Source organism: Dioscorea cayenensis, chromosome 12, assembly GCF_009730915.1.
Source record: "Dioscorea cayenensis subsp. rotundata cultivar TDr96_F1 chromosome 12, TDr96_F1_v2_PseudoChromosome.rev07_lg8_w22 25.fasta, whole genome shotgun sequence".
Taxonomy (NCBI): Eukaryota; Viridiplantae; Streptophyta; class Magnoliopsida; order Dioscoreales; family Dioscoreaceae; genus Dioscorea; species Dioscorea cayenensis.
In genome coordinates, this window is record NC_052482.1 from 317,117 (window position 1) to 340,825 (window position 23,709).

Consider the following 23,709-nt stretch of genomic DNA (forward strand, 5'->3'; position numbering starts at 1 on the left):
ATAACAAAATCATGATAAATGTGCGCAACATAAATGATGCACAAAATCTTACACAATAAAATTTATGGACCAAGAGTTCTCCTGTTAAAGGAAGTCAGATGCATACACCGAGATCAAAGATACAAGAATTGAGCGACAAACTCAAACCCAAACTCACACCATTAACAATGACTAGGCTATGAGATTTCTTTTTTCATCAACTAAAACATAATATTTATAATTGTGTCAATTCTTATCTTTATTTTTTATTTTTTATGGTTATAATAGATTAATAAAGTCTGTCTCGTTTTAGTTTATATAAAATTAAAATTAATATTATTAAAAAATAAATTCAACATAAATGAGTCATAACCAAATAAGGCTCATGGCAGTGAAAAAAAAACATTACAATCATTCGAAACCTAAACACGTCTAATGCAATGTCATGAGTTACAAAACCCAACCATGATTTATAATTTAAAAAAAGAAAAAAGAAATATTATTTTTGCAACAACTCATCATGTTCTAATCCAATTAAAATCACACACACTGAACTTGTTTTTGTTAATAAATAGATTAAAAATACAGTCCCTAATAAACATCATTATCATTAGCTAGCTATTTTAATCTAAATGGCTGATGAAAGGGGCTCATATCATTGGACTCAGACAAAGTGTAGCTATACTTTCAATTCCCACTATCATATTTTTCAAAAATTTTAAATATTTATTTATTTAATTTTTTTAAATGGATAAACATCAAAGTGCTTATAGCCTATTGATATCTGGCTTTGTCTCCGACTGAAAATGCAGAGATTGGACGAGTTAAACTATTAATACCCTACGTATACCCCTCATTAAAAATATCTGAAAATTTAAATAAAATACAAAGTTTTAAATATTAAATTAAAAATTAAATTCAAACCATTATTTTTGGCACAAATTAACAGCATAAGAATTCATATTATTAATTCTAATTAAAACCCATGATTTTTTTAACATATTTTTTTAAGGCAACCGATAATAAAATCATTAAAAAAATTTCTTTAAAAAAAAAAAGGAGTTCGGATTCGGATTTTCCGAAGTAATCAGATTTCTTCGGTGATGAATCCGATGGTCGGCCGTCGGATTCGGGTCCGACGGCTGCCGGATCCGGAACTTAAAGAACACGTGGCGCACTTGAAGGGATCGTGGCACGTGTCGTCGTCCATTAACGGGTAGAAAACCGTTTCGGGTTTGTAACCCGTTAATAGAGACCCGTTAAGGAAGAAGACTATAAAATGGGCGAAGGTATCGAAGAAGAGAAAAAGGAACACCATTTCATTCGCGTCGCGTGCTTCCCCTGCTCGGCTTCTCCTCGTTCGCCTTCGCATCGCCAATGCTAGAGCTCGTGGTGGAGTTTTGATGGCTGCCAAGAACGCTATGGAGGGCTTCACGAAGGCGGTGGCTAATGATGTGCGGAGATGGGGAGCGATGAAGCAGACTGGGGTGAGCCTTAGGTATATGATGGAGTTTGGATCGAGGCCAACGGACAGGAATCTTCTTTTATCGGCGCAATTCCTCCATAAGGAACTCCCGATTAGGATTGCGAGGCGGGTCATTGAGCTTGAGAACTTGCCCTTCGGGCTCTCTCAGAAGCCTGCTGTTTTGAAGGTAATTTCTATGATCTTTATTTGGAATTAAGATTTAGTTTTTTCTTTCTTTCTTTCTTTTTTTTGGGGGTGATTATATTATGGAGTTTTTATGTGAAAAATGGAATTTTGGAGGGATTTTGGTTTGTGAGTTTGGTTGTGCATTTTAGAATTTTAGTACTGTTTGATGCGTTCTTCTCTTTTGGATCATTTCTGAAGCTTGGAATCCTTTTTTAGAAGTTGTGGTTTATTATTATTATTATTATTATTATTATTATTATTATTATTATTATTTGTGGTGATGTGGAGTTTGTATTTGAAAACAAAAATGGTATTTTTTTTGTGGGGCCTTTTGTATGTGAATTTGTTGCTGCATTCTATTTTTCTTTTCCATCTGGGGATATTCCTGTATTTGGATTTCCTTTTTAGAGGTTTTATGGTTTTTGCTTGCTGAATTAGTCTTTGATCCTCTTTCTATAAGTTGTGGTTTATCCATTTCTATCATTTAAAAAAAAAAGTCTTTGATTTGCTTCGAATAGAGTTCCATTTCTTATTTTCAGTAATTTTGTGGAATTCTCGATTAAGGTATTCTGTTTATGCTGCAAACTATCAGTTTCTTATGGCCCCAGTATGAACTTTTCATCTGTTAAGTTCTTGAAGATGGGTTTCCATGCTTCCATTTCTGGTATCAATTTGTTTGAGATGTTTTTTGGTTCTCTTTTTCAGCATTCTTCTGGATTGTGTCCAAGTTGTTGCTTTGCTTATTCTTTAACACATCCTTTATTTCTCCTGAACCTTGTGTCCTTTGTCATGAAAAGCAATGGCTCTTTAGTAGATGTTCTGAGTAATTAGACTCACAATTAACTGCTTGATATATAACTTTGATGATCCTTTAGATGGTGTTTGTATCTCATGCCAATTCAATGGGATCTTTGGGTGGTAAGGAAGTACTAGTAACATAACATTGCATTATCTGAGTAAGATATCTGATTCACTGCTCATATCACTAACTGATTTAGTAATTTCATGCTGAGTAATGCTATTTGTAAAGGCTAGATTTCCTATGTAGACTTCTCAACTGATTGATAATCATTAACTTTTTGTCGGGACATGCGGTACGTCAATTGATAATCATTAACTTTTTGTCGGGACATGCGGTACATCATCTCAAATTTACCGCGTGGACGACAACTTAGTTGGGAAATTTATTTGGGAAGTCGAATTTATACAAATAGCATTACTCATGTCAAGCCTCTTAACAGTTTGCTGTATGGCAGTGTGTCTTGTTATATATCTAAAAGTTTTTCAAATTTTGGTTGTTCTTGTTCTGTTTTTGAAGGTGAGAGATTGGTATCTGGAATCTTTTCGAGATGTCCGCTCTTTTGGAGATATCAACGATAAGCATGACGAATTGGCTTTCACTGAAATGATCAAGATGATCAAAGTTAGGCATAACCATGTGGTGCCAACTATGGCTTTAGGTGTACAACAGCTTAAAAAAGACTTGAATGTCACTGCTGCATTCAAAGATCTTGAAGAAATTCATCAATTTCTTGACCGGTTTTACATGTCAAGAATTGGAATCCGGGTGCTTATAGGTTTGTGGCAAGTTTTTTGTGCAGTGACTTGTACATATAACTTACTGTCACATCCTCTGAATTTTATATCACATGAATAAGAATTGCATGCAATAATTCCTTTCTTTTGCCAAATTCAGGACAGCATGTGGGTTTGCATGATCCAAGCCCAGAGCCTGGTTGTGTTGGTCTAATAAACACCAGAATGTCGCCTGTGCAAGTGGCTCGTGCCGCCAGTGAAGATGCCCGCAGCATTTGCTTAAGGGAGTATGGTAGCGCGCCAGAAATCAATATATATGGAGATCCAGATTTCACTTTCCCGTGAGTTCTTGCATTTTTATGATATGTACTGATGTTTTGCTTTCTCCTTCATCTGTACTAATTTCGGCAGTTGATATGCTACTGATTTTGTCGTCATGTTGAGCAAAATTAAGTGCCTCCAGTTTGTTTTATTTAGCATGGCTTTCATATAGTTTGTTTGATTTGATGCTGAGCTCTGTTCTGCCTAATTTTTATGCCAAGATACTTAAATCTCCTTAAATGCTGGAGTTCTATATTTAGATTCTTTTCTGTGAATCGACTTAATCAAACCCCCTTTCATGGTTTGGCGGTTTATCATCTCTGCTTTTAGGAATTTATAAACTGTGTTGAGTGTCTTATTTATATTCACATGTGGATTTTTCCACCAGTTATGTTCCGCTGCATTTGCATTTGATGGTGTTTGAATTGGTCAAGAACTCCCTGCGTGCCGTTCAAGAACATTTTGCCGACTCAGACAAAGATGTGCCACCTGTTAAAATAATTGTTGCTGATGGGGCTGAGGATGTTGCAATAAAGGTATAACTATTAGTGTAATTCAAGCAAGTCTACTAACACAAACTAGGCTTCCCAAATGAGTTGTCACGCATCTAACAACCTTAAGATGTACTTTTTTGAGGAAGAAGTAGTCATTGTCATTCATTTGGAAGGTTTAATTTGTACAAATATGATTTCTTTTCTAAGTATACAACCTAACAACTCTAGATTCTTTGCCAATTTTAGTTTGTTAACCAGAAAATTGAAGCCAAATGGTTAGTGTGATTGATGACCTTGCATTGCAGATCTCTGATGAAGGAGGTGGCATACCAAGAAGTGGCCTCCCAAAAATTTTCACATATCTATACAGTACTGCAAAAGATCCTCCTATTGAAAATTACAGCATCAGGGAGCGCGGCGGAGTGGTTATGGCTGGATATGGTTTTGGACTTCCAATCAGTAGGCTCTATGCTAAATATTTCGGTGGTGATCTTCAGATTATATCAATGGAAGGATATGGTGAGTAGGAAATGCAACTCACTTCTAATCCTTTTGCTATCATTGCCAATTGTCGATGATGAATGTATATAAAGAAGAATTGGTTTCATGAATTGTAGGAACTGATGCCTATCTTCATCTGTCGAGATTGGGGGACTCACAAGAACCACTCCCATGAGACATCGGGCCGGTTTTTTGCAGAGAGGCAGCATTCAACACCATCATTTTAGTTGGTTTTTAAAGAATAGAATCAATAGATTATATCATTAGACTTATTTTCTAACATCTGCTTTATGTCAATGTTGTTGTGTATATAATTATTAGTAATATTAACAAGGGAGCAAGAATCTAGAGCTTCTGCAGAGAATGCTTGTGCTTAAATCTATGTAATCCTAAGAACCATATTAAGTTGTTCAGATTCCAAATGGAACTTTTCTTGTTCATGGATTGATCTTGTTCTCAGGTTTGTTCTGGTGTGCACAATGGTCCTGAGTAATCATTGGGACCATAATACAAAGAGATGCTTGCTGTAAAGGAGCAAGAAACTCAGGGGGTGGTCGAAATTTGAGAAAATAAACAAAGATTAGTGACTGGGAATTGGTTATTACTTCCTAATTTATTATTGATGTTTTGTCAGTTTTGAGTTAAATAATGTATGTGTGTTTTTGGGAAAAGGAAAGCAGGGCTTTCACTTTTTTGTGTCCTGAGGAGCCAAAGATGAGACAGGGATTGCAAAGTGTTTTTGGTCCCAGAATTTCCTCAGGATTTTGTCTCCGCTTCCAACACAGACAGTGACCAGTTGATTGCTTAAATTATGGTAAATATATATTAAATAGAGATATAAAGTTAGAAAAAATAAAATTGTGATGAATATATATTAACAAGCCACTAATAGCTTAATAGCACTAGACTGGCAGACTACTCAAACAATCCCGAGCACATTTCAGAACATGAGTAATCAACTTCCTGTCGACTGGGCAAACCTGTGTCTCCAGTAGGATGTCTTCGCAAGCCTAATCTTCACTTTTTATATTGTTGTTCTTTTCTTATTTTTCTTGTTTATTTCACCCCTGGTGAGGTTTCTAGTTTATTTGTTTTCTTATGTTTGTATTTTCTGTTGAATCAATTCTGTCTCCTAAATTTTTTTTTTAATAAATTAGTTGTTTATATATTTTATTAAAAAAAAAATCAAAATGGCAAGGTCAATCCCTTCACTCTGCTCCGAAGTACTGTGCCACACTGCCATCCATGTTTATGGCTCAGGTATTGTTTTCATGGTATAGAAAATTTATTAGTTTAATTTAATTTAATAATTTTTTTTAAGTTTGTAATTTTTGTCGGCTCATGATGTTAGATGTCAGGTTAATAAATTTTGTGATCAATAAATTATCATAATTAGCCACCATACCCTTATGTGTAGCATTTCTTATTTTTGTCAAAATAATAATAATAATAAATTAAATTGATTTTCACTGGTTCTTATAATGATAATATTTGATTAACATTTTTCATTATATCATCCATATTCTCATTTTATCTCAAAATAAATTAATTTATTCGATTTATTCCCAAACAATCCCCTTAATTTATTAAATCTCAGTTTTTCCATGGTATTGATTAAATATATAATTATAAATCAGCCTTTAATTTCTCTTGCCAAAAAATACAAAATTAAAAATAAAAATAAAACCCCTTTTCAAAATCCTGAAATCCAAACAAAAAAAAAAAATGGTTTAATTACTTTACAAGTCCCTAATATTAGGGTTGTAAACAAGCCGAGCCGAGCCGAGTATCACCAGGCTCGAGCTCGGCTCGAGTATAGTATCGAACCAAGTATCACCAGGCTCGCTCGTTTGAGCTATTTTTTTTGTACTCGAGCTCGGCTCGCTGAAAAGCACAAGTAGCTCGAGCTCGGCTCGTTTAAGCTCGATTAGCTTTGTATACATAAGTATTTTTATAATTTTATATAGTTTATACAATTATGTATTTTTGTAATTTATATATAAATAATTTAATATTTTATATATAAAAGCTAGTTTAGACTCGCGAACCTCACGAGCTGAGTATTTTTGGGCTCGAGCTCGGCTCGTTAACATAAACGAGCAGCTCGAGCTCGGCTCGGCTTGTGAAAAATTGAATCGAATTCGAGCATTAACCAAGCCGATCTAGAGTAGTTCACGAGTAGCTTGGCTCATTTACACCTCTAGTCCCTATAATTATGTATTTTTTTACCTTAATAGTCCTTGCAATATTTTTAAATACAATTAATTTCTCATATTCAATCGAGTTAGGTCATTCTAGTCTGTGGTATAAATGGGCAAGTATAAATTGTAAGGATTTAATTGTACCTAAAAATTATTGCCATGAACTAGAACGACCCAATTTGACCAAATATGAGGACCTAAGTATATCTAAAAATATTAGAAGGACTAAAAAGATAGAAAGTACACAATTATAGTGACATGTACAAAAATTAAACTAATAAATATTTATATATATATATATATTATTTCCAAAATTTCTAACATTTTCAAAAAAAGAAAAAGAAAAATATGAGATTTGGATTTTGGATTTTTGTTGTGAATTAATTCACAAGAACTCCAAATCAATGGATTATCACTGAAATTGATTCACAGAGCACCGAAATACAGGAAACCTCCACATCAATCATCATGCTATACTGATCAAGAGATCAATCAATCATCATACTATACTGATTAAGAGATCAATCAAGCAGTGAGCTATAATATCCCTAAGAGATCCATATCATCACAAACGACCAATCAAAGTACAATCCATCAACATAGGATCCATTACGGTCATAACTAGACATATAGAATGATAGATCTAAAGAAACTATATAGGAAATATAATAGATAATGGGAAAGACTTCCCTTCCCGTAGAGATCGCCGGAGAAGATCACCGGAAAGCTCTCCAAGGCCCAAGGGTTTCACTCTCTTCTTCAATGCCCTTTTCCATAGTTCTTGCTTTACCTTTTATAGCCATTTGCCTCGGGATCAGCTTTCAGTGTAGAATGCCCATCCCAATGCGTCATAACAATTTTCCCCGCGCAGCAAATCAAACAGAGGTTCGGAATCCGAACCTCAGGCTCGGACTATTCCGTGCCACGTCATCCCGCCATTAATGTCCTCAAAGACTCAAAACTCCATTGGAAGCGAGCGAGCGAGCGAGCGAGAGAAACAAAAAGTCTTGAGTTTTTAATGCATTTTGTTGGAGATTTCACCGTAAAGCTGAAATCTTTGTTGTTGTTTTCCTTTCGATTTCCATGATTTTGAAGTTCTTTGCTTCGATTACGAAGTTATTAGCTCTCAGATGAGGAGAAGAAGAAGGAGAAGAAGAGTTTGAGTGTTTTTTCCCAATCGAAACCCAAATCATTTGGTGTTTATCTTCTGATTCTTTGTTTGGAGCTTAACAGGGCAGAGGGGAGCACGCTTGCTTTAAGAGATTGTTTTTTGTGAAAGGGAGTGGTTTGGAATCGAGCTTCTGGAAGAGATTCACTGGTTCGTGTCTTGGTTTTTCAAATGGTTTTCCTTTTGGTAAAGGTTTGAATTTTCTAGTGGCTCTTTCATCCAAATCGTATGGAAAGGCTTTAAAAAAAAAATCAATTTAAACTAAAAGTTTTTTTCAAATGCATTTGAAGGAGAAATAGTGTTTTTTGATGCCACAGTCACTATTGACGTTTTAGGGTTTTGAACGATCTTATAAAAGTATCATATGTTCTACTCGTTGCCATTTATTTTGGGGAAAAAATGTTTTTTTCCTTGAATTTCGGTAGCTTTCATGCTCACGCGTCTCTCTGTACCCACAGGAATGAATTTTTTTTTTGTTTTTTTTCTCTATTGATTCTAATCACTGCATTTACTCTGTTTGTTTATTTTTACTGTGAAAAGGAAACTCCTCGTTTTCTTGGCGTGTTCCCAATTTATTGCTTGGATGCGGACGAAGACCATTCTCATGGGAACCACTTGATTGAATTTTAGCTCAGAAAAAAAAATTAAAAAAAAAAAAATAGTGGTGGTGTGTGTTCCTCTGTGCCATTTGTTCCAAGAGAGCCTGCTATCCCTTTGATAGTTTTAATTGGCGACTGAGGACTTTGTGGTGCTTCAGTAAGCTCTGGTCCCTGCTCAAAGAGTTTCTGAATTGTCTTTTGTTTCATTCTGTGGATGGAGGTTGATCCCTTGCTGAAGGATCTCTCGGAGAAGAAGCAGAACTTCAGGAGAAGTGTTGTCTCATTAGCAGCTGAGCTCAAAGATGTCAGGGGCCGGTTGGCTTCACAGGAGAAATCCTTTGCTCATGAGACCATGACTAGAAAGGTTGATTCTTGTTTATGTTTTGTAGGCTTTTGGATTTGTTTAAGTTGTTGATTTGGTTAGTGTTGTTGAACATTGAATAGATGGCAGAGACGAAAGCTATGAACATGGAACTGGAGGTGGGAATGTTGCAAAAGTGTTTAGAGGAGAAAAATGACTGTTTGCAGAAATCTGCTGCTACTTCAGAGCAGGTTTGTCTCTCTGGCCTTCTCTTTAGTCTCCATTTTCTATTACTGTTTCATAAATGTTCTCTTCTTTTATGGTAGGATTACTCTTTTATTAGCCAGTACAAAGGTTCGATTTTTAAGTTTTCATGTCCAGCATATGATTTCTGAACTTCAATCCATCTGTCATCATGTCATGTTTTACTTGATCTTATCTGTGCCCTTTTTCAACCAAATAATGAGAACAAGGAGTAGATATACCACTACGTCTTATAGATGGATTCAGGATGAAAAATCAACAGTTTTTCAGACGTGTGAAGTTGCACTGAGACCCCACTTGTACTCATGGAAACAACTAATAATTCTAATTTGTTGTTGAATGAACTTCCTTGACTATGTGGGTTTGTTATTTGAAGTCTGCCTTATCATTGAATGCTGAATTCACTCAATGATTGAATCCTTTCCTACCTGTTCATCATATAAACCCCACATGTTGACAAGTCTGGATCTCTCTCTCTCTCTCTCTCTCTCTCTCTCTCTCTCTCTCTATTAATCACACAAAATATTAGACCTTTTCCCCAAGATCTATTCTTGAAAATTTTACATTTGAGTCACAACTCAAAGAAAATATGGTAAAAAGTAACTACATGAAAATCTATGACACCCAATTCATGTTTTGCCCATTACATTTGTTCATGTTCATTATCAACAATAATCATTACAATCCATTCACATTTGCTATTGTTAAAGTTGGTATGTATAGTCCACCGAATTTTGTATCATATTTTGGGAATATAATTTTATCTTCCAAACATTATCCTTAGGTTCTTTGTAATGGCTGAAAGTTGGTCTTCATTGGTTGGGATAGATATATATCATATTATTGGTTGTATACTTGTATTAAAGGAACTATTTGGAGAAAAAACTGTCATTGAGATCATGCATGGCTCCTTTTTTTTCAGCCAAGTTGATCTGTGGTTTCTAATATGATCTTGAAGTATTTTTCTGTTAGTTCTGATGCCACAAAGCTGCTTTTAGTGCTGCTTTTTGTACTGCTTTAATACCTCCATGTTGCCACCAAACTGCACTCATCACCTTGTGCACTTTTGGGCTCCTACTTATCTTCTTTCTTTTCCGTGTTTTGATCCTTCACTTTGCTATTTTCTTTTTCTGTCTTGATTGACTGTTTATTTATTCATCATTTTCGCTACAACAATTAGCTCTTTATTCAGCTTAATAATGAAGAAAAGTTAGTTTGTATTTATTAACTTATCTTTTGTGGCGTTGTGCTAATAATGCTATATGCACTATAGTATATCAAGGAGTTGGATGATCTACGATCACAGCTTTCAATCACACAAGCCACTGCTGAAGCTAGTGCAGCATCAGCAGAGTCTGCTCAATCTCAATGTTTGTCCTTATTAAAAGAACTAGAGAGCAAAAACAATTCACTGAAAGAGCATGAGATTCGAGTCAATAAACTCGGCGAGCAATTAGATCTTCTGCAGAAGGACCTCCAAACAAGAGAACTATCACAGAGACAACTAAAAGACGAAATCATAAGAATAGAAGAAGAGATCATGGTTGCAATTGCCAAGTCTGGAGCTGACAAAGACTCTGAACTCATGAGAATCTTAGATGAAGTATCTCCCAAGAACATCGAGAATATGAAAAAACATCTCAACTCTAAAGATGAAGAAATTATCAGATTGAGAGATGAGATAAGGTTCTTGTCAGCACATTGGAAGCAGAAAACCAAGGACTTGGAATCCCAGGTTCTTCTCATTTTATTTTCATTTTATACATTCATGATCTAACATAGATACACATAGTAACATCTTGACTGGATCTAACACTCATAATTCTCATGCATGTGGAACTTAATCATATATATATATATCCTTGACTGGATCTTTTTGTTGGAAAACAGATTGAGAAACATCGCCGGGCCGATCAGGAACTGAAGAAACGCATTGTAAAGCTTGAATTTTGTCTTCAAGAAGCCCGATCGCAAACAAGAAAACTTCAGAGGGTAATATATCATATAATCATTTTGCTGCCATTGTGCATAGCTTTGAATCAAGATTGTGATATATATCACTTATGTAAACAGATGGGAGAGCGACGAGACCAGGCTTTGAAGGAATTGAGAGATCAGTTAGCAATGAAACAATGCAGTTGTATCGACAAACCGAATTTTTGGGAAAGCTCTGGTCTTAAAGTCATTGTATCAATGTCTATGTTGGTCTTAGTTGTATTTTCAAGGAGATGAAAAAACTTGTTTCATTTCCATGTTAGTTTATGTATTAATGAATCAATGGTAGAACAAGTTTATAATTTCTAAAGTTTATATTTTCCAAATCAGTTAGAATGTCTTATTCCAATTGATATTTTTGTTGAATGAAAGGAGATGATTTGGTCAATGTTTTTAATTTGAATTTTATTATATTATTTTAGACAAATTTATCTTGCCAACCTTGGAATTTGCCATCTATTTATGATTAGTTTTAAAAATTATTATTTTATTAATTTAATACTGTTTTATTTAGGTTTATTTCAATTTGTACTAGATGTTGAGCTGTGCCACTAGGGACAGCCAAAAAATTGCTAATTTTATATTTTAAATATTAAAATAAAAAATTCAATCAATTGAATCAAATTTTTTGTTTAAAAAAAACAGCAATTTCCTCGTTATTATCTGTATTCTATTCTCAGTAATATTTTGAAATAACATACTAAAAACTTTAAATAACAAAAAATAAGGGTTATTTAATTAAAAGTTACTTAATATTATGATATTTAGACTAGTCAGACATTGTAATTTACTTTCTACTACTTTTTTTTTTTTTTAAATATTCCATATTGGGATAATATTGAAAATTCTTCTCCAAAATTATAGCAGAACTTTCAGTCTTACTCAAAGTGATTTTCTTTCTTATTAAATAAAAATTAATTAATTATTTTTAAATGTTTTATATTTAAAAACTAAAAACTTTTTAAAATATAAAGATTTTTTTTCCTAAAATAATAAACACTATATATATCTATATATGTTAGGAATATGCATACTGTCAGAAATTGATACTTCAGCCCAATAACACTGGTTTAAATAAAAAATTTTTATTTATAATTTAAAAATTTATTATCATTATTATATTCAGTGAAACACAAAATCAAGATATTTATTATTCATAATAGGATTAATATCATTGGACTACGAATTATTTTATTAAAAAATCTTTCGGAATAGTGAATAATTTTCACCGGAGTAAAATTATAATTATTTTTATTTAAATAAAAAAAAAATATGGAACCAGTTACACACAGCCCCACTCATTTATTTGCCCATGAGATTTGCACTGTTGCTCTTCATTTTCTCTCTTTATTATTATTATTATTATTATTATTTTATTATTTATTTATTTTTATAGAGAGAGAAATAGAAATGGATCTCTCTCTCTCTCTTTGATTTCTGTGATTTCTCTGATTTCTCTGATTTCTCTGATTTCTCTCTCTTGCTTTCTCACCTACACCCACCGCTGATGACTCAATTGTCCTCTCTCTTTCTCTCTCTTGCTTTCCCATGCGCCATTGCCCCAATTCTCGGCAAGTACCCCAGAAATCACGAGTTCTAGAGCTACTGTTGCCGTTTCAGAGACGAATTCCAAGCTGTTGTTGCAACTGGGGGCTGGGGATCCAAGCTCCGTCTGAGCTTAGATCCAGAGCCCCGTCGCCCCGCCACCGCCTTCATTGCCTTTTCATTTTGTTTCTTTAGCTCTAAGGTTGTTTCTTTTTGTGAATGTAATGGCGGTGTTGTAGCTGTGGCGCTGAGGTTTTGGTGTTTTTGAGCTCAAGACGTCTGCTTTAGGGTTGAATGCACTGGTAAAGAGGGCTGGTTTGAGATCTGAGGAATGCTGGTGGTGTGAGAGAGCGGAGGTATAGTATTTGCTGCGAAATTCCACACTTTTCTGTTTTGGGTTTGTTTTCTAGGCAATGTGTGGATTTAACTGTTGTTTGATTTGATGTAATTTATTAAGGTTGGCCTAAAAGTTTCGATTTTTAGGTTGGAATCCGTGAATTCTTGCTTTGCTTTTTTCTTTGGTACTTGTAGAACTGAAAATTTTCTATCTAATGATTGTTCATTTGTTCTGCTGTTGTGAATCGTCTGAGATATTAAGGTTGCTCCTCATGCCTATCTGTGTTTCTATTAGATGTGCGTTTGTTGTACTTTTTCCTTGTTCTGAACTAAAATGTCTGGTTAAATGAGAATTCTTTTTCAATTTGTCAGGAATATTAGCATTTGGAATATGTCGTCATCTGGGAGTTCTCTCAAAGAACACCTGACCAAGAAAACTGATGTGTTTGGTCTTGAGCTATGGGAGATAATTGGAATAACTGTAATGGTGTTTATAATTTGTGTGCTTGCCATAGTAGTGATATGCACTACTGTTCAGAGTCGAAAGAGGAGAACCAGAAGGACTCTGAACAACCTCCCCATCACTCAGATTCCGGCAGTTTCAAAGGAAATCAAGGAGGTGAGAGTGGAGCATGTCTCATCAAATAACTATGCAGCTGGTGATGGAATGCCTATGATGATTCAGGATAAGAACCGCGAAGATGATTCCAATAAGCTGGTGGTTCACTTGGGCAAATCTAAAAATGCTGACTATAATAGTCATTCTGGATCATTTCATCATACTGAGAATGGGTCGCAGTCTGGTGAAGAAGGGAGTTCAGGAACAGTTACTGGGTACAGGTCTTCTTCTTACCCCATAACAGCCCCTTCTCCTTTGGCAGGGCTCCCTGAGATCTCTCAGCTTGGTTGGGGTCATTGGTTTACTTTGCGTGACTTGGAAATTGCAACCAATCGATTTTCAAGGGAAAATATTCTTGGTGAGGGTGGTTATGGTGTTGTTTACCGTGGCTCTCTGATTAATGGAATTCCAGTTGCAGTCAAGAGGCTTCTTAACAATATGTTAGTCTTAGCTTCCTTTGTGTATTTTTTCAAAAGAAAAATTACCTTCCAAGAATGTCATCAACTCCGTCTTATATCTGCACATCTATCTTGTAGGGGCCAAGCTGAGAAGGAATTCAGGGTTGAGGTTGAGGCCATTGGCCATGTCCGCCACAAGAACTTGGTTCGGCTTCTGGGTTACTGTATTGAAGGCACTCAAAGGTGCCTTAATTACCCACTCTTTACTTCATACAAGGGGACCATTTTGTCACTGTACTGTTTCTTTCAATTTGCTGTATATATTGGTTGCAGTTAGTCAAGCTCTGGGCACGCAGATGTCTTTGACCTTTTATAATTTATACCCTCTCCGATAGCTCTGGTTGAATTTGGATCATTTTACTTATTTTCCAGAACACTATTTCTCATTACTAAAAGGATTCTGCATCTATAAATATTCTCAGGATGCTTGTCTATGAGTATGTCAACAATGGAAATCTGGAACAGTGGCTTCATGGAGCTATGCGGCAGCATGGTAGTCTCACTTGGGAGGCTCGGATAAAGATTCTCCTTGGCACAGCAAAAGCGTAAGTAAAATTTATCCTCAAAAAGTAGGCACTGACGTTTTCATTTTAGTACTTCAATCATAAAGTAATGTTCTTCATTGCTGATGGATGGTCTCGCTTCCAACTTCCTGGGCTTTTGTCGATCAATACAAAAATTCACATTCTTTGTCGTATCTATAAAAGACATAGTTGTTTTTCTATACTTGAGTTGACAATACCAGAATACTTCTGTTTTGTATGTTGTTTCTTCTTCTGTTTTTATTACCAGAATATCTGGGTTCTTCTTCTTTACCATAATCTAGTCTGTTTTGATTTTTGTTTAAAATGTGATTGATTCTGATCTTAAGGTGATGTGTTGCAGTCTTGCTTATTTGCATGAGGCCATTGAGCCAAAAGTGGTTCATCGGGACATAAAGTCAAGTAACATATTGATTGATGACGGTTTCAATGCAAAAGTCTCTGATTTTGGTTTGGCAAAGCTACTTGGTGCTGGGAAAAGTCATATTGCCACAAGGGTTATGGGGACTTTTGGGTATGCCTTCTGTTCCCAATTCTGATAATTTGATTCTGTATGGAGTTTGAATGCTGATTGTTTAATCTGAATCATGCATGTTCTCCTTTTTCCATGCAGCTATGTGGCTCCAGAATATGCAAATTCTGGGCTTTTGAATGAAAAAAGTGACATTTATAGTTTTGGGGTTGTCCTTTTGGAAGCAATTACTGGGAGAGATCCAGTGGATTATAGCCGCCCTTCAGATGAGGTACAAATTTCCCATTACTAGTTTGATGGCAGTTTAACATCTAAATATTTGCTTTCACTGTCAGGGAGCATCAATAGTTAACCTGATGAGATTTTTTTGTAGTTCAGCCTTCAGAGTTCAGACCACTACTTTATGAACACCATTAGTGGTTGCAATTAGTACAAGCCAGTCCAGTGTTAACATAAGGTTTACTATAGATCCTTAAAGTAGGGGCTGTTGTTTGTTTTCATCGCTTATCTAGAGAATTTTGGTCATTTTTTCCCTCCACCAATCTTGACTAATCTTGACTGTATCGTCAAAAAGACGCTCACAATACCAATTAGGTTGTTGTGGCAGCTAACATGGATGCTTGTGGAGAAGAAAAAACAATTATTTTTTTGCTTTTTATGCTACGGAGGCGGCATTTTTAATTTTTATTATTATATAACACGGACATTAAACATTAAAATCAAAGTACTATAAAGATAAAATATTTATCGTCCATGTGCCATCCATGTTCCATATCATCCTAATTGGACACATCAATGTATGCTTCATGGCGTTTTTTCACAATAACGGGCTGAAAGGAAGCACAGTCTTCAAGTTGAGGGACATAAACAGACACATCTCTCTAGCTTGGGGATCAATAATGGCTTCAAACCTTAATACATGCTATCTGCATTATTTGCATGCATTCAAATGGTTCTGTCCTGATTCATTTTCATTGTTTGCTTCTTAATTTAAATAATCCCATGCACAAAGGAAATACCAAGTGCCATTTCTTTTGAACTTTCACTTCTATTGACTGTGTGATCATGCCTTTTTCTCTTGTACCTTTTTGCTGTTAACTTGTCATATATAATTATGGTCCACGAAACTTTGAATTCGGTAACAAACTTTTTGTGTATACTTGTCAGATTCTCTTCAGTATTTTATACTATGCTTTTATTGTGATTGTAGGTGAATCTTGTGGACTGGCTTAAGATGATGGTCGGCAGCAGGCGTTCTGAAGAAGTGGTTGACCCGAGTATAGAGACTAAGCCATCGACAAGAGTCCTGAAACGAGCACTTTTGATAGCTTTGAGGTGTGTCGACCCAGATCCAGACAAGAGACCGAGAATGAGTCAAGTTGTGAGGATGCTGGAATCAGATGACCCGATTCCACGCGAGGTTAGTAACTCACTGATACTATATATTTATACGAAAATGTCAGTGATACCATTGAGTTGTTTAAATGAGATGTGAATTTCACAGGATCGGAGGCGTAGACACAATCATGGTGTGAGCACCGAAGCCGAAAACTCCGATACTGACAAAAGCGACAACCCTGATTCGAAGTCTGATGGCGCACAGGACAATAGACCATCTTCTATCAATTAAGACATTTGGTACATTCTTTGTATGCTTTAGACAGTCTAGGGAAGAAGTCCATGTAAGTACTTTGTTTTCTGTGACTTTCATGTGTACAGGTTTGTAATTTCTGAAGGATTTGAGATCTCTATTTATGTTTTCCCTCAAGAGGCATATGCCCTGCTGCGTTATTGTGTTCAAATTGAAGATATTTGTTGTTTATCAATCATATGCTTCATCAATTTCCAATCAGACTGATGTTAGATTTTTGGTGAAATCTAAGCACATTATTTCATAATAAATCCAATGAATTCAAAGACTGACAACATTGAAATATTATTAGTGTTTGGAAGACCTGGATACAAAATTTACAAGCATTTGCCAGCAGACAAATCCATAGTGTATTCTTGCTGCAAATGGGAAGAACAGAGATAAAATTTTCAGTATGCTTGGCCTTCTCCAGGATGACCAGATCGAGCGTTCAAAAGCGGCTGCAGAGCTTTCACTACGATGCTCATATTTGGCCGGAAATCAGCTTCGTACTGCAAGCACAGAGCAGCAACCGCAGCGAACTGGCCAAGCGAAAGATGGTGAAAATTGGATATAAAGACAAGCCAATTCATCATACACAGTAAAAATTATTGAAAGTTTACTCGTCTGTCATAGTAAGCTCGTATTTACCTTACCAACTGACTTAGGAGGAAAATTGCCATTTAGCCGAGCATCAACACATTGCCTTACTTTGTCTTCGCTCAGTCTCGGTGTTGCCTGCGCATGTTACATGTGTGTCTATTAATTCTGGCTTTACAGAAGACAATATCTAAGACTCAACAAAGAGACGAGGAAAGGGGATTACCCATGTCACCAGACTCTGCTGGCCGCGTGGTAATGTATGATCGACAGGTTTACGGCCGGTCAAAAGCTCCAGAAGAACAACACCAAGGCTATAAACATCACTCTTGGTACTAAGCTGCCCGGTCATTGCATACCTGCCGATGCAAATGATGCAATTTCAAGCTACTGCAAATATGAGATCTCGAGAGTGTAGAAGGAACTTACTCTGGCGCGTGATAACCAAAAGTCCCAAGAACTCGAGTAGAGTGAAGACGAGCAGTGGCATCGGGAGCTTGATTTGACAAATCGAAGTCCGCAAGCTTTGCGACATCATCATCAAAGAGAAGAACATTGCTGGACTTGATGTCACGGTGAATGACCCGAGGTTGTGCTTTCTCATGTAAGTATTCAAGACCTTTTGCAGCCCCTACGGCAATTTTCACTCTCTGTGCCCATGAAAGAACTGGACCTGGTTCAGCTCCTTTAACTCCTTTTCGCCCTGTAGTAATGCTGAATACGTTACATCGATTTGTAAATTAAGTCGGTTTTAGAAATTATTGTAGCCAGCATGGATCTGTTTGCTATATAAAATGGATACAAATTACTGATGTCATAAAAGGCAAGGATAAGCATAATTCGGTTTGTTTGTTCTACCAGAAAAAGAAAAAAATTATGGCACACTCAACATGCACAAACTACAATATTTCACCACCAAACAGCAGTCAGCACCAACAGAATAAAGTGAACATAGAAAAGGTTGATCATCTAAATCATGGTGATAGGAACACGAATGGCGAATCCAGACAACAAAGGTTATGGGTAGTAATCTAAAGACGTTCCATAGAGCATCGGTTTAGTGGATGAGGCGTTTGCATCGAATACAAAACAGCAGCAACAATGATTTGACAGAATATCATTCAAGGTGAAGAACAGCGTGCTTACCATGAAGAATATCATGAAGGGATCCCATAGTTGCATACTCATAAGCTAGGACGCGAAGGTTTCCATCAACACAATATCCGAGAAGCTCGACAACATTCTCATGTTTCAACCTCGAGACCATAGACACCTAATGAAGCTATCTATCAGGGAAAGGGAAAATTCAACTTAAAAGCACATTGATCACAAAGATTTGAAAATAAAAAAACAAAACCTGTGCCAGAAATTCTTGGTCTGGCTGCTTGCTGGCATCTAAATTTTTTATAGCTGCTGCTCTTCCAATTCTAAGAACACCATGATATACTTTACCATATGAACCCTCACCAATCAAAGTCTTATTTGAATAATTCTCGGTAATCTCCTTGAGTTCATCTGCAGTAACGGCAGGAACAGCAATAGGCTGAACTTTTACAGCCTGAGCACCCCTAGGGGCGGAATCAGTGGCTCGATAAGAACCATCATTACCTGCATATCAACTTTAACATGAGGGATACCAAACTGAAAACTATAAATAAATACGAGAAATAGAAAATATCAAGTAATCAGTTATCTGAGTACAAATTAAAATTTCAGCATAAATACTCCATAAAAATTGGCCTGAGAAGTAAAGAATGCATTAACAGTCGTTGCTGTAGATTTCGTTACCGGCTGCATGGTTTTTATATGGAGCTCCATAATTGGATGCTTGCTGGAAATCATCTTCATCACAGCAACCAAAGCAACCCATGATCCTTTTTCCTCAATGAACTCCTACTGTGAGCTTCACCAACTAACTACTCCCACAAAAAGAAACAATGACATGTCACAGAAAGTAAAAAAACAGTTTAATGGCACCACTTCACAGATTGCATAGAATTATAGAAAGAAACTAGCCAGAGTCATTAGCAAGGAAATTAATTGAGTTAAGAAGATATCTACATTGTTCTTCCTCTACTTTTTTTTCAATAATAGGCATACTCTTCATATTTTCAATCAAACACATGAACTTTATATTGTTCAAGCAACCCATGCAACAAAAAAATCTCATCAGAATAATCTAAATAAATTTTAAAAGACAGAAATATAGATTGATCCGCAGTCTTCATTTGAAGCATCATAAGAAACTTTTCCATCAATAGAATATAGTTTTTGCCAATTTTCCATGCAATAAATATCCAAAATCTTAGCTTTACACATCCAAAGCATTCCAAAATATCACACAAAATCAAATTTTTTTTTAAAAAAAAAGGAAAAAGATAGAGAATTCAAAGCTTCGCTTCATTACAAGATATAAACTCGAAATGTTTCAGTCTCCCAACCAAATTCAACCCCTTCACACTCCATAGTCCCAAGACATCAACTTTAAGAAACAAAAAATCTCAAAAAAAGAGATAAAATAAAATACGAAATCAAACCCCAAAAACCTAACAACTTTAAACCCGTGATTCGTTTGCAGTACAAAATGAAACAGTACCAAAACGAAGGACTTTTCGAGATTGGTTCACAGAGCAAGAGATCAACAGACCATTTGGGGAACGACTAGAAACATCAGAAACGAACAAAAGATCTCACCTTTGATGTCGCCGACGAGCTCAGAGCGAACCGGAGACGAAGAAAGAGAGAGAGAGAGAAAGCGCGAGAGGAAAGAGAGAGAAACTAAAAAGCCGGCTAAAAAGCGCACGATAGCAATGAAAGCGTAGGTTAAGACGCCCTCTTTTACTAAATTCTCTACTCTCGTCACCGCATGGTAAGGTTACCACCGCTACTTAACCATCCAAAATTTCGGGTTCGGATCCTGCATTCTAGATCCGATAACTATTTCCGTTTTTTTTTTCCCCCAAAATTGGAAACTTTTATAAATAAAAATAATTTAAATATTCCATTGGATAGAGAATCAATTTCAGGTGATTAACAGATAATATATCTGATAAAAAAAAATAGTTATTTTTGTTACTTTTTATTAATTGATTTGTTTGTTACTCTAAGCGGATCTATGAGGAGCAACTGAATTGAATCCGATATGTTGATTAGTTTTAAGTTTTAAGAGAGAGATTTGGTTGTGACTTAGGCCGTCATTGACGTTGAAATTAAGAAGTTTTTAAGACTTTTTTTTAGAAGACTTAGTCTTTACTTTTTTTTGTTTACTTTATATATATATATATATATATAATTAATTAATTAATTTAAAAAAAAAACAAATGCAATAAACACATAATGTTAACTTAGTAATTTTTAAAACAAATACGATAAATACATATAGTGTTAGGGACACATAAGAACAATACCAATCAGTCTATCATATATCTTTTTAAACTCAAAATTTTGTAAACTTAATCTTATACGGTGACCAAACTAAATTATATTTAGATAAGATCAATATCACTAGACCAAAGATCTTTTACTATATTAATATATTTTTAATTAAAATATTCACCACGCCTACCTAAAAATTCCAAATTTTTACTTGGGATTTTGTTTATATGTATTCAAGAGATTAATATGCAATATAATAGCATAAGGAAAAATCACATTTATATATATTGGAAAATTAATTAAATGTTGTCACATTGATCATTAAATTTCAGGACTATGCCAGTGAGAAGTCATTGTCACCTATGAATCTTTTTACTTTTTTTATTTATTTATTTTTTTAATATTGAATTGGTTTTTAGAAAGAGCTCAAAGAGCTGAATTTATTGGTATAAAGGGAAAATACAAAGAGTTCATACAGCAAAGAGAACATAAGAATACAAGATAAACAAGAAAAAAACAGCAGTACAAAATAAATAAATAAATAAATAAATATTGAATTGGTTTTGAGTTCAATTTCCATTGAAAAGAGCAAAAACAGCAACAACTTCTCAATTTTTATTTTTATAATATATATATATATATATACATTAATAAGGAAGGAGTGCAAGTCAGAGAAGGCATTGGATAAGAACAGTGTAACTTGTTCCAACTTGCAAAGCTATTGATGATGCCAAATGCTAAAATATTCCAAATATTATATTTTTTAATATATTATGAATTTTAATATCCCAAATATTTAGCTTTTCTAACTACAATTTCTTTATGATAATTAATTATTGACAATAATAATATCCATTAATTCATCTCATATATATATATACACAACAAATTAACCATAATAATTTTATTTTTGTTGAAAATTAACTAGAATTGTGTAGAAAGTATGGTCTACCGTGATATATGTGGTTGTTTTGAAGAGGGTAGTTTATAAAACTAAATTTTTGGTTTTTACATATTCTTTTTATTAGTCTCTGTACTTCATGTCTGATCTAAATATAAATGAAGAAAATCACACAAATATATATATATAATCTAGATATATCCTTATATTATTGTTCTCCATAGACATTTAATTACGGCTATTGGATCGTCATTCAACTGGTGTTTGGTTATATAAATATTGTATATTTCCATTGAAAAGAGCAAAACAGCAACAACTTCCCATTTTTTATTTTTATAATATATATATATATATATATATATATATATATATACATTAATAAGGAAGGAGTGCAAGTCAGAGAAGGCATTGGATAAGAACAGTGTAACTTGTTCCAACTTGCAAAGCTATTGATGATGCCAAATGCTAAAATATTCCACATATTATATTTTTTAATATATTATGAATTTTAATACCCCAAATATTTAGCTTTTCTAACTACAATTTCTTTATGATAATTAATTATTGACAATAATAATATCCATTAATTTATCTCATATATATATATATACAATAAATTAACCATGATAATTTTCTTTTTGTTGAAAATTAACTAGAATTGTGTGTATGGCTGAGTTCTACTGTGATATATGTGGTTGTTTTGAAGAGAGTAGTTTATAAAACTAAATTCTTGGTTTTTACATATTTTTTTTATTAGTCTTTGTACTTCATGTCTGATTTAAATATAAATGAAGGAAATCACACAAAAATATATATATATATATATATATATATATATATATATATATATAATCTAGATGCATCCTTATATTATTGTTTTCTATAGACATTTAATTGCGGCCGTTGGATCGCCATTCAACGGGTGTTTGGTTATATAAATATTATATATTTTAACTATTCACAAATACTGTGATATACTATAGAACGCGTTGATACTATTTATGATATTTTTAGTATCTGACGGCTATTGTGGACGTCCTTAAATTAATCATATATATATATATATATATATATTCTAATGTTTAGATATAAAAATATCTTATTTTATACAAAGTGAGATTCTGACCCACATCTTTAATATATCACCAACATATTGAGGAGATCAGAAAATGAATTTATAATTGACTTGTTTCAATATAACCATTCATTCGTATATTTTACCATATTTTTTTTTGTTTTAATTACTGTATTTCTTTTTAGCATTTGTGAGCTAGTTCCCTCATAACTCTATTAATATATTTTATTCACATTAAAATTTTCAACAAAAATTAGGTGGATAGTACATTGGAAAATGGGGAGGGTTGGGCTTCTTCCATTTACGGTTCAGTGAATTAATTAAATGTACATAGATCAAACAAGTAGTTGTTTTTTTCAAAGAAATAATAATAATAATAAAATTTAGTCTTAGTTCCTTTAAGTTTAGAAATTTTCGTCAAATCCTCTATTTTTTTTTTTCATAATTTATGGTCCAAATTTTTATTTCTTTTATTATTATCATTCAATTTTTATAATACCAAAAAAAATCTTTAATGAGCAAAATTAAAGATAATTTAATAATTTTATGTGAATTTAAATTTAAAAGAGTTAATGAAATATTGTTTATCATTTTTTAAAAATAATTTAGTAAATATTGATAACAAAACAAATTTTAGTATGTTTTTGAAAAATGTAAGCTCATCAAACACAGTTATATTTTCTTAACCACATATTTTACATGTCAAGCATCAGTAATAATTTTTTTTAATATTTATATTTAAATTATGATTACATTATTACATGATTTTTAAAATAATTATTTAATAGTTTTTTTTTTGTGTATTTTTTCCGTTTTATTATATTATATTATTACGTATTTAATGAGTGCCGTTGGGAAGGAGTAAGACCATGACCAAGAAAACAAGGGATGAAAATGACGTCATTGACCATCAAATTTTCAGACCAAATGTAAAATGAAAACTTAATTTGAGTTTGAAACACGAGGCACTGAATCTTTCAAAACGAGAAAAATGTTTGGTAAAACCGTGTCTGCTCATCATACATTAATCAATTATTATCATTAACAAAGCATCAACACTACCCAATTTTTTTATAATATCTGGTACTGTTCATGAACAGTTGTGGCATATAATTTTTCATAAATCCATTAATATGTATGTTCGTA

The 23,709-nt window shown here is 34.0% G+C and overlaps 4 protein-coding genes across 5 annotated transcripts; 3 read left to right on the forward strand and 1 right to left on the reverse strand.

The window, feature by feature from the left end:
* Positions 1-1,301: 1,301 nt before the first annotated feature.
* LOC120274045 (pyruvate dehydrogenase (acetyl-transferring) kinase, mitochondrial-like) lies at positions 1,302-4,870 on the forward strand. The gene is made up of 6 exons (XM_039280793.1): positions 1,302-1,631; positions 2,949-3,207; positions 3,327-3,507; positions 3,876-4,023; positions 4,287-4,500; positions 4,599-4,870. The coding sequence occupies exons 1-6, from the start codon at positions 1,383-1,385 to the stop codon at positions 4,655-4,657; spliced, it is 1,110 nt and encodes a 369-aa protein (XP_039136727.1). The 5' UTR covers positions 1,302-1,382; the 3' UTR covers positions 4,658-4,870.
* A 2,731-nt stretch (positions 4,871-7,601) lies between these two features.
* LOC120273752 (nuclear envelope-associated protein 2-like) lies at positions 7,602-11,339 on the forward strand. 2 transcript variants are annotated; one of them, XM_039280455.1, is made up of 6 exons: positions 7,613-8,001; positions 8,392-8,814; positions 8,895-9,002; positions 10,289-10,750; positions 10,906-11,007; positions 11,089-11,247. In XM_039280455.1, the coding sequence occupies exons 2-6, from the start codon at positions 8,665-8,667 to the stop codon at positions 11,245-11,247; spliced, it is 981 nt and encodes a 326-aa protein (XP_039136389.1). In that variant the 5' UTR covers positions 7,613-8,001; positions 8,392-8,664. The 2 variants fall into 2 exon arrangements, with proteins under 2 accessions (XP_039136388.1, XP_039136389.1); XM_039280454.1 differs by having other exon boundaries at positions 7,602-8,001; positions 10,906-11,339.
* A 1,092-nt stretch (positions 11,340-12,431) lies between these two features.
* Positions 12,432-16,808, forward strand: LOC120273750 (probable receptor-like protein kinase At5g18500). The gene is made up of 8 exons (XM_039280452.1): positions 12,432-12,911; positions 13,264-13,950; positions 14,047-14,151; positions 14,391-14,513; positions 14,854-15,024; positions 15,124-15,253; positions 16,193-16,402; positions 16,487-16,808. Exons 2-8 carry the CDS (start codon positions 13,283-13,285, stop codon positions 16,610-16,612), a joined length of 1,533 nt encoding a protein of 510 aa, XP_039136386.1. The 5' UTR covers positions 12,432-12,911; positions 13,264-13,282; the 3' UTR covers positions 16,613-16,808.
* An 81-nt stretch (positions 16,809-16,889) lies between these two features.
* On the reverse strand, positions 16,890-20,042 carry LOC120273751 (pto-interacting protein 1-like). Its single transcript, XM_039280453.1, has 8 exons — positions 19,907-20,042; positions 19,001-19,128; positions 18,570-18,820; positions 18,359-18,485; positions 17,642-17,915; positions 17,439-17,571; positions 17,264-17,350; positions 16,890-17,154 (listed from the first exon to the last, which is right to left on the reverse strand). The coding sequence occupies exons 2-8, from the start codon at positions 19,080-19,082 to the stop codon at positions 17,023-17,025; spliced, it is 1,086 nt and encodes a 361-aa protein (XP_039136387.1). The 5' UTR covers positions 19,083-19,128; positions 19,907-20,042; the 3' UTR covers positions 16,890-17,022.
* Between the last annotated feature and the right edge of the window lie 3,667 nt (positions 20,043-23,709).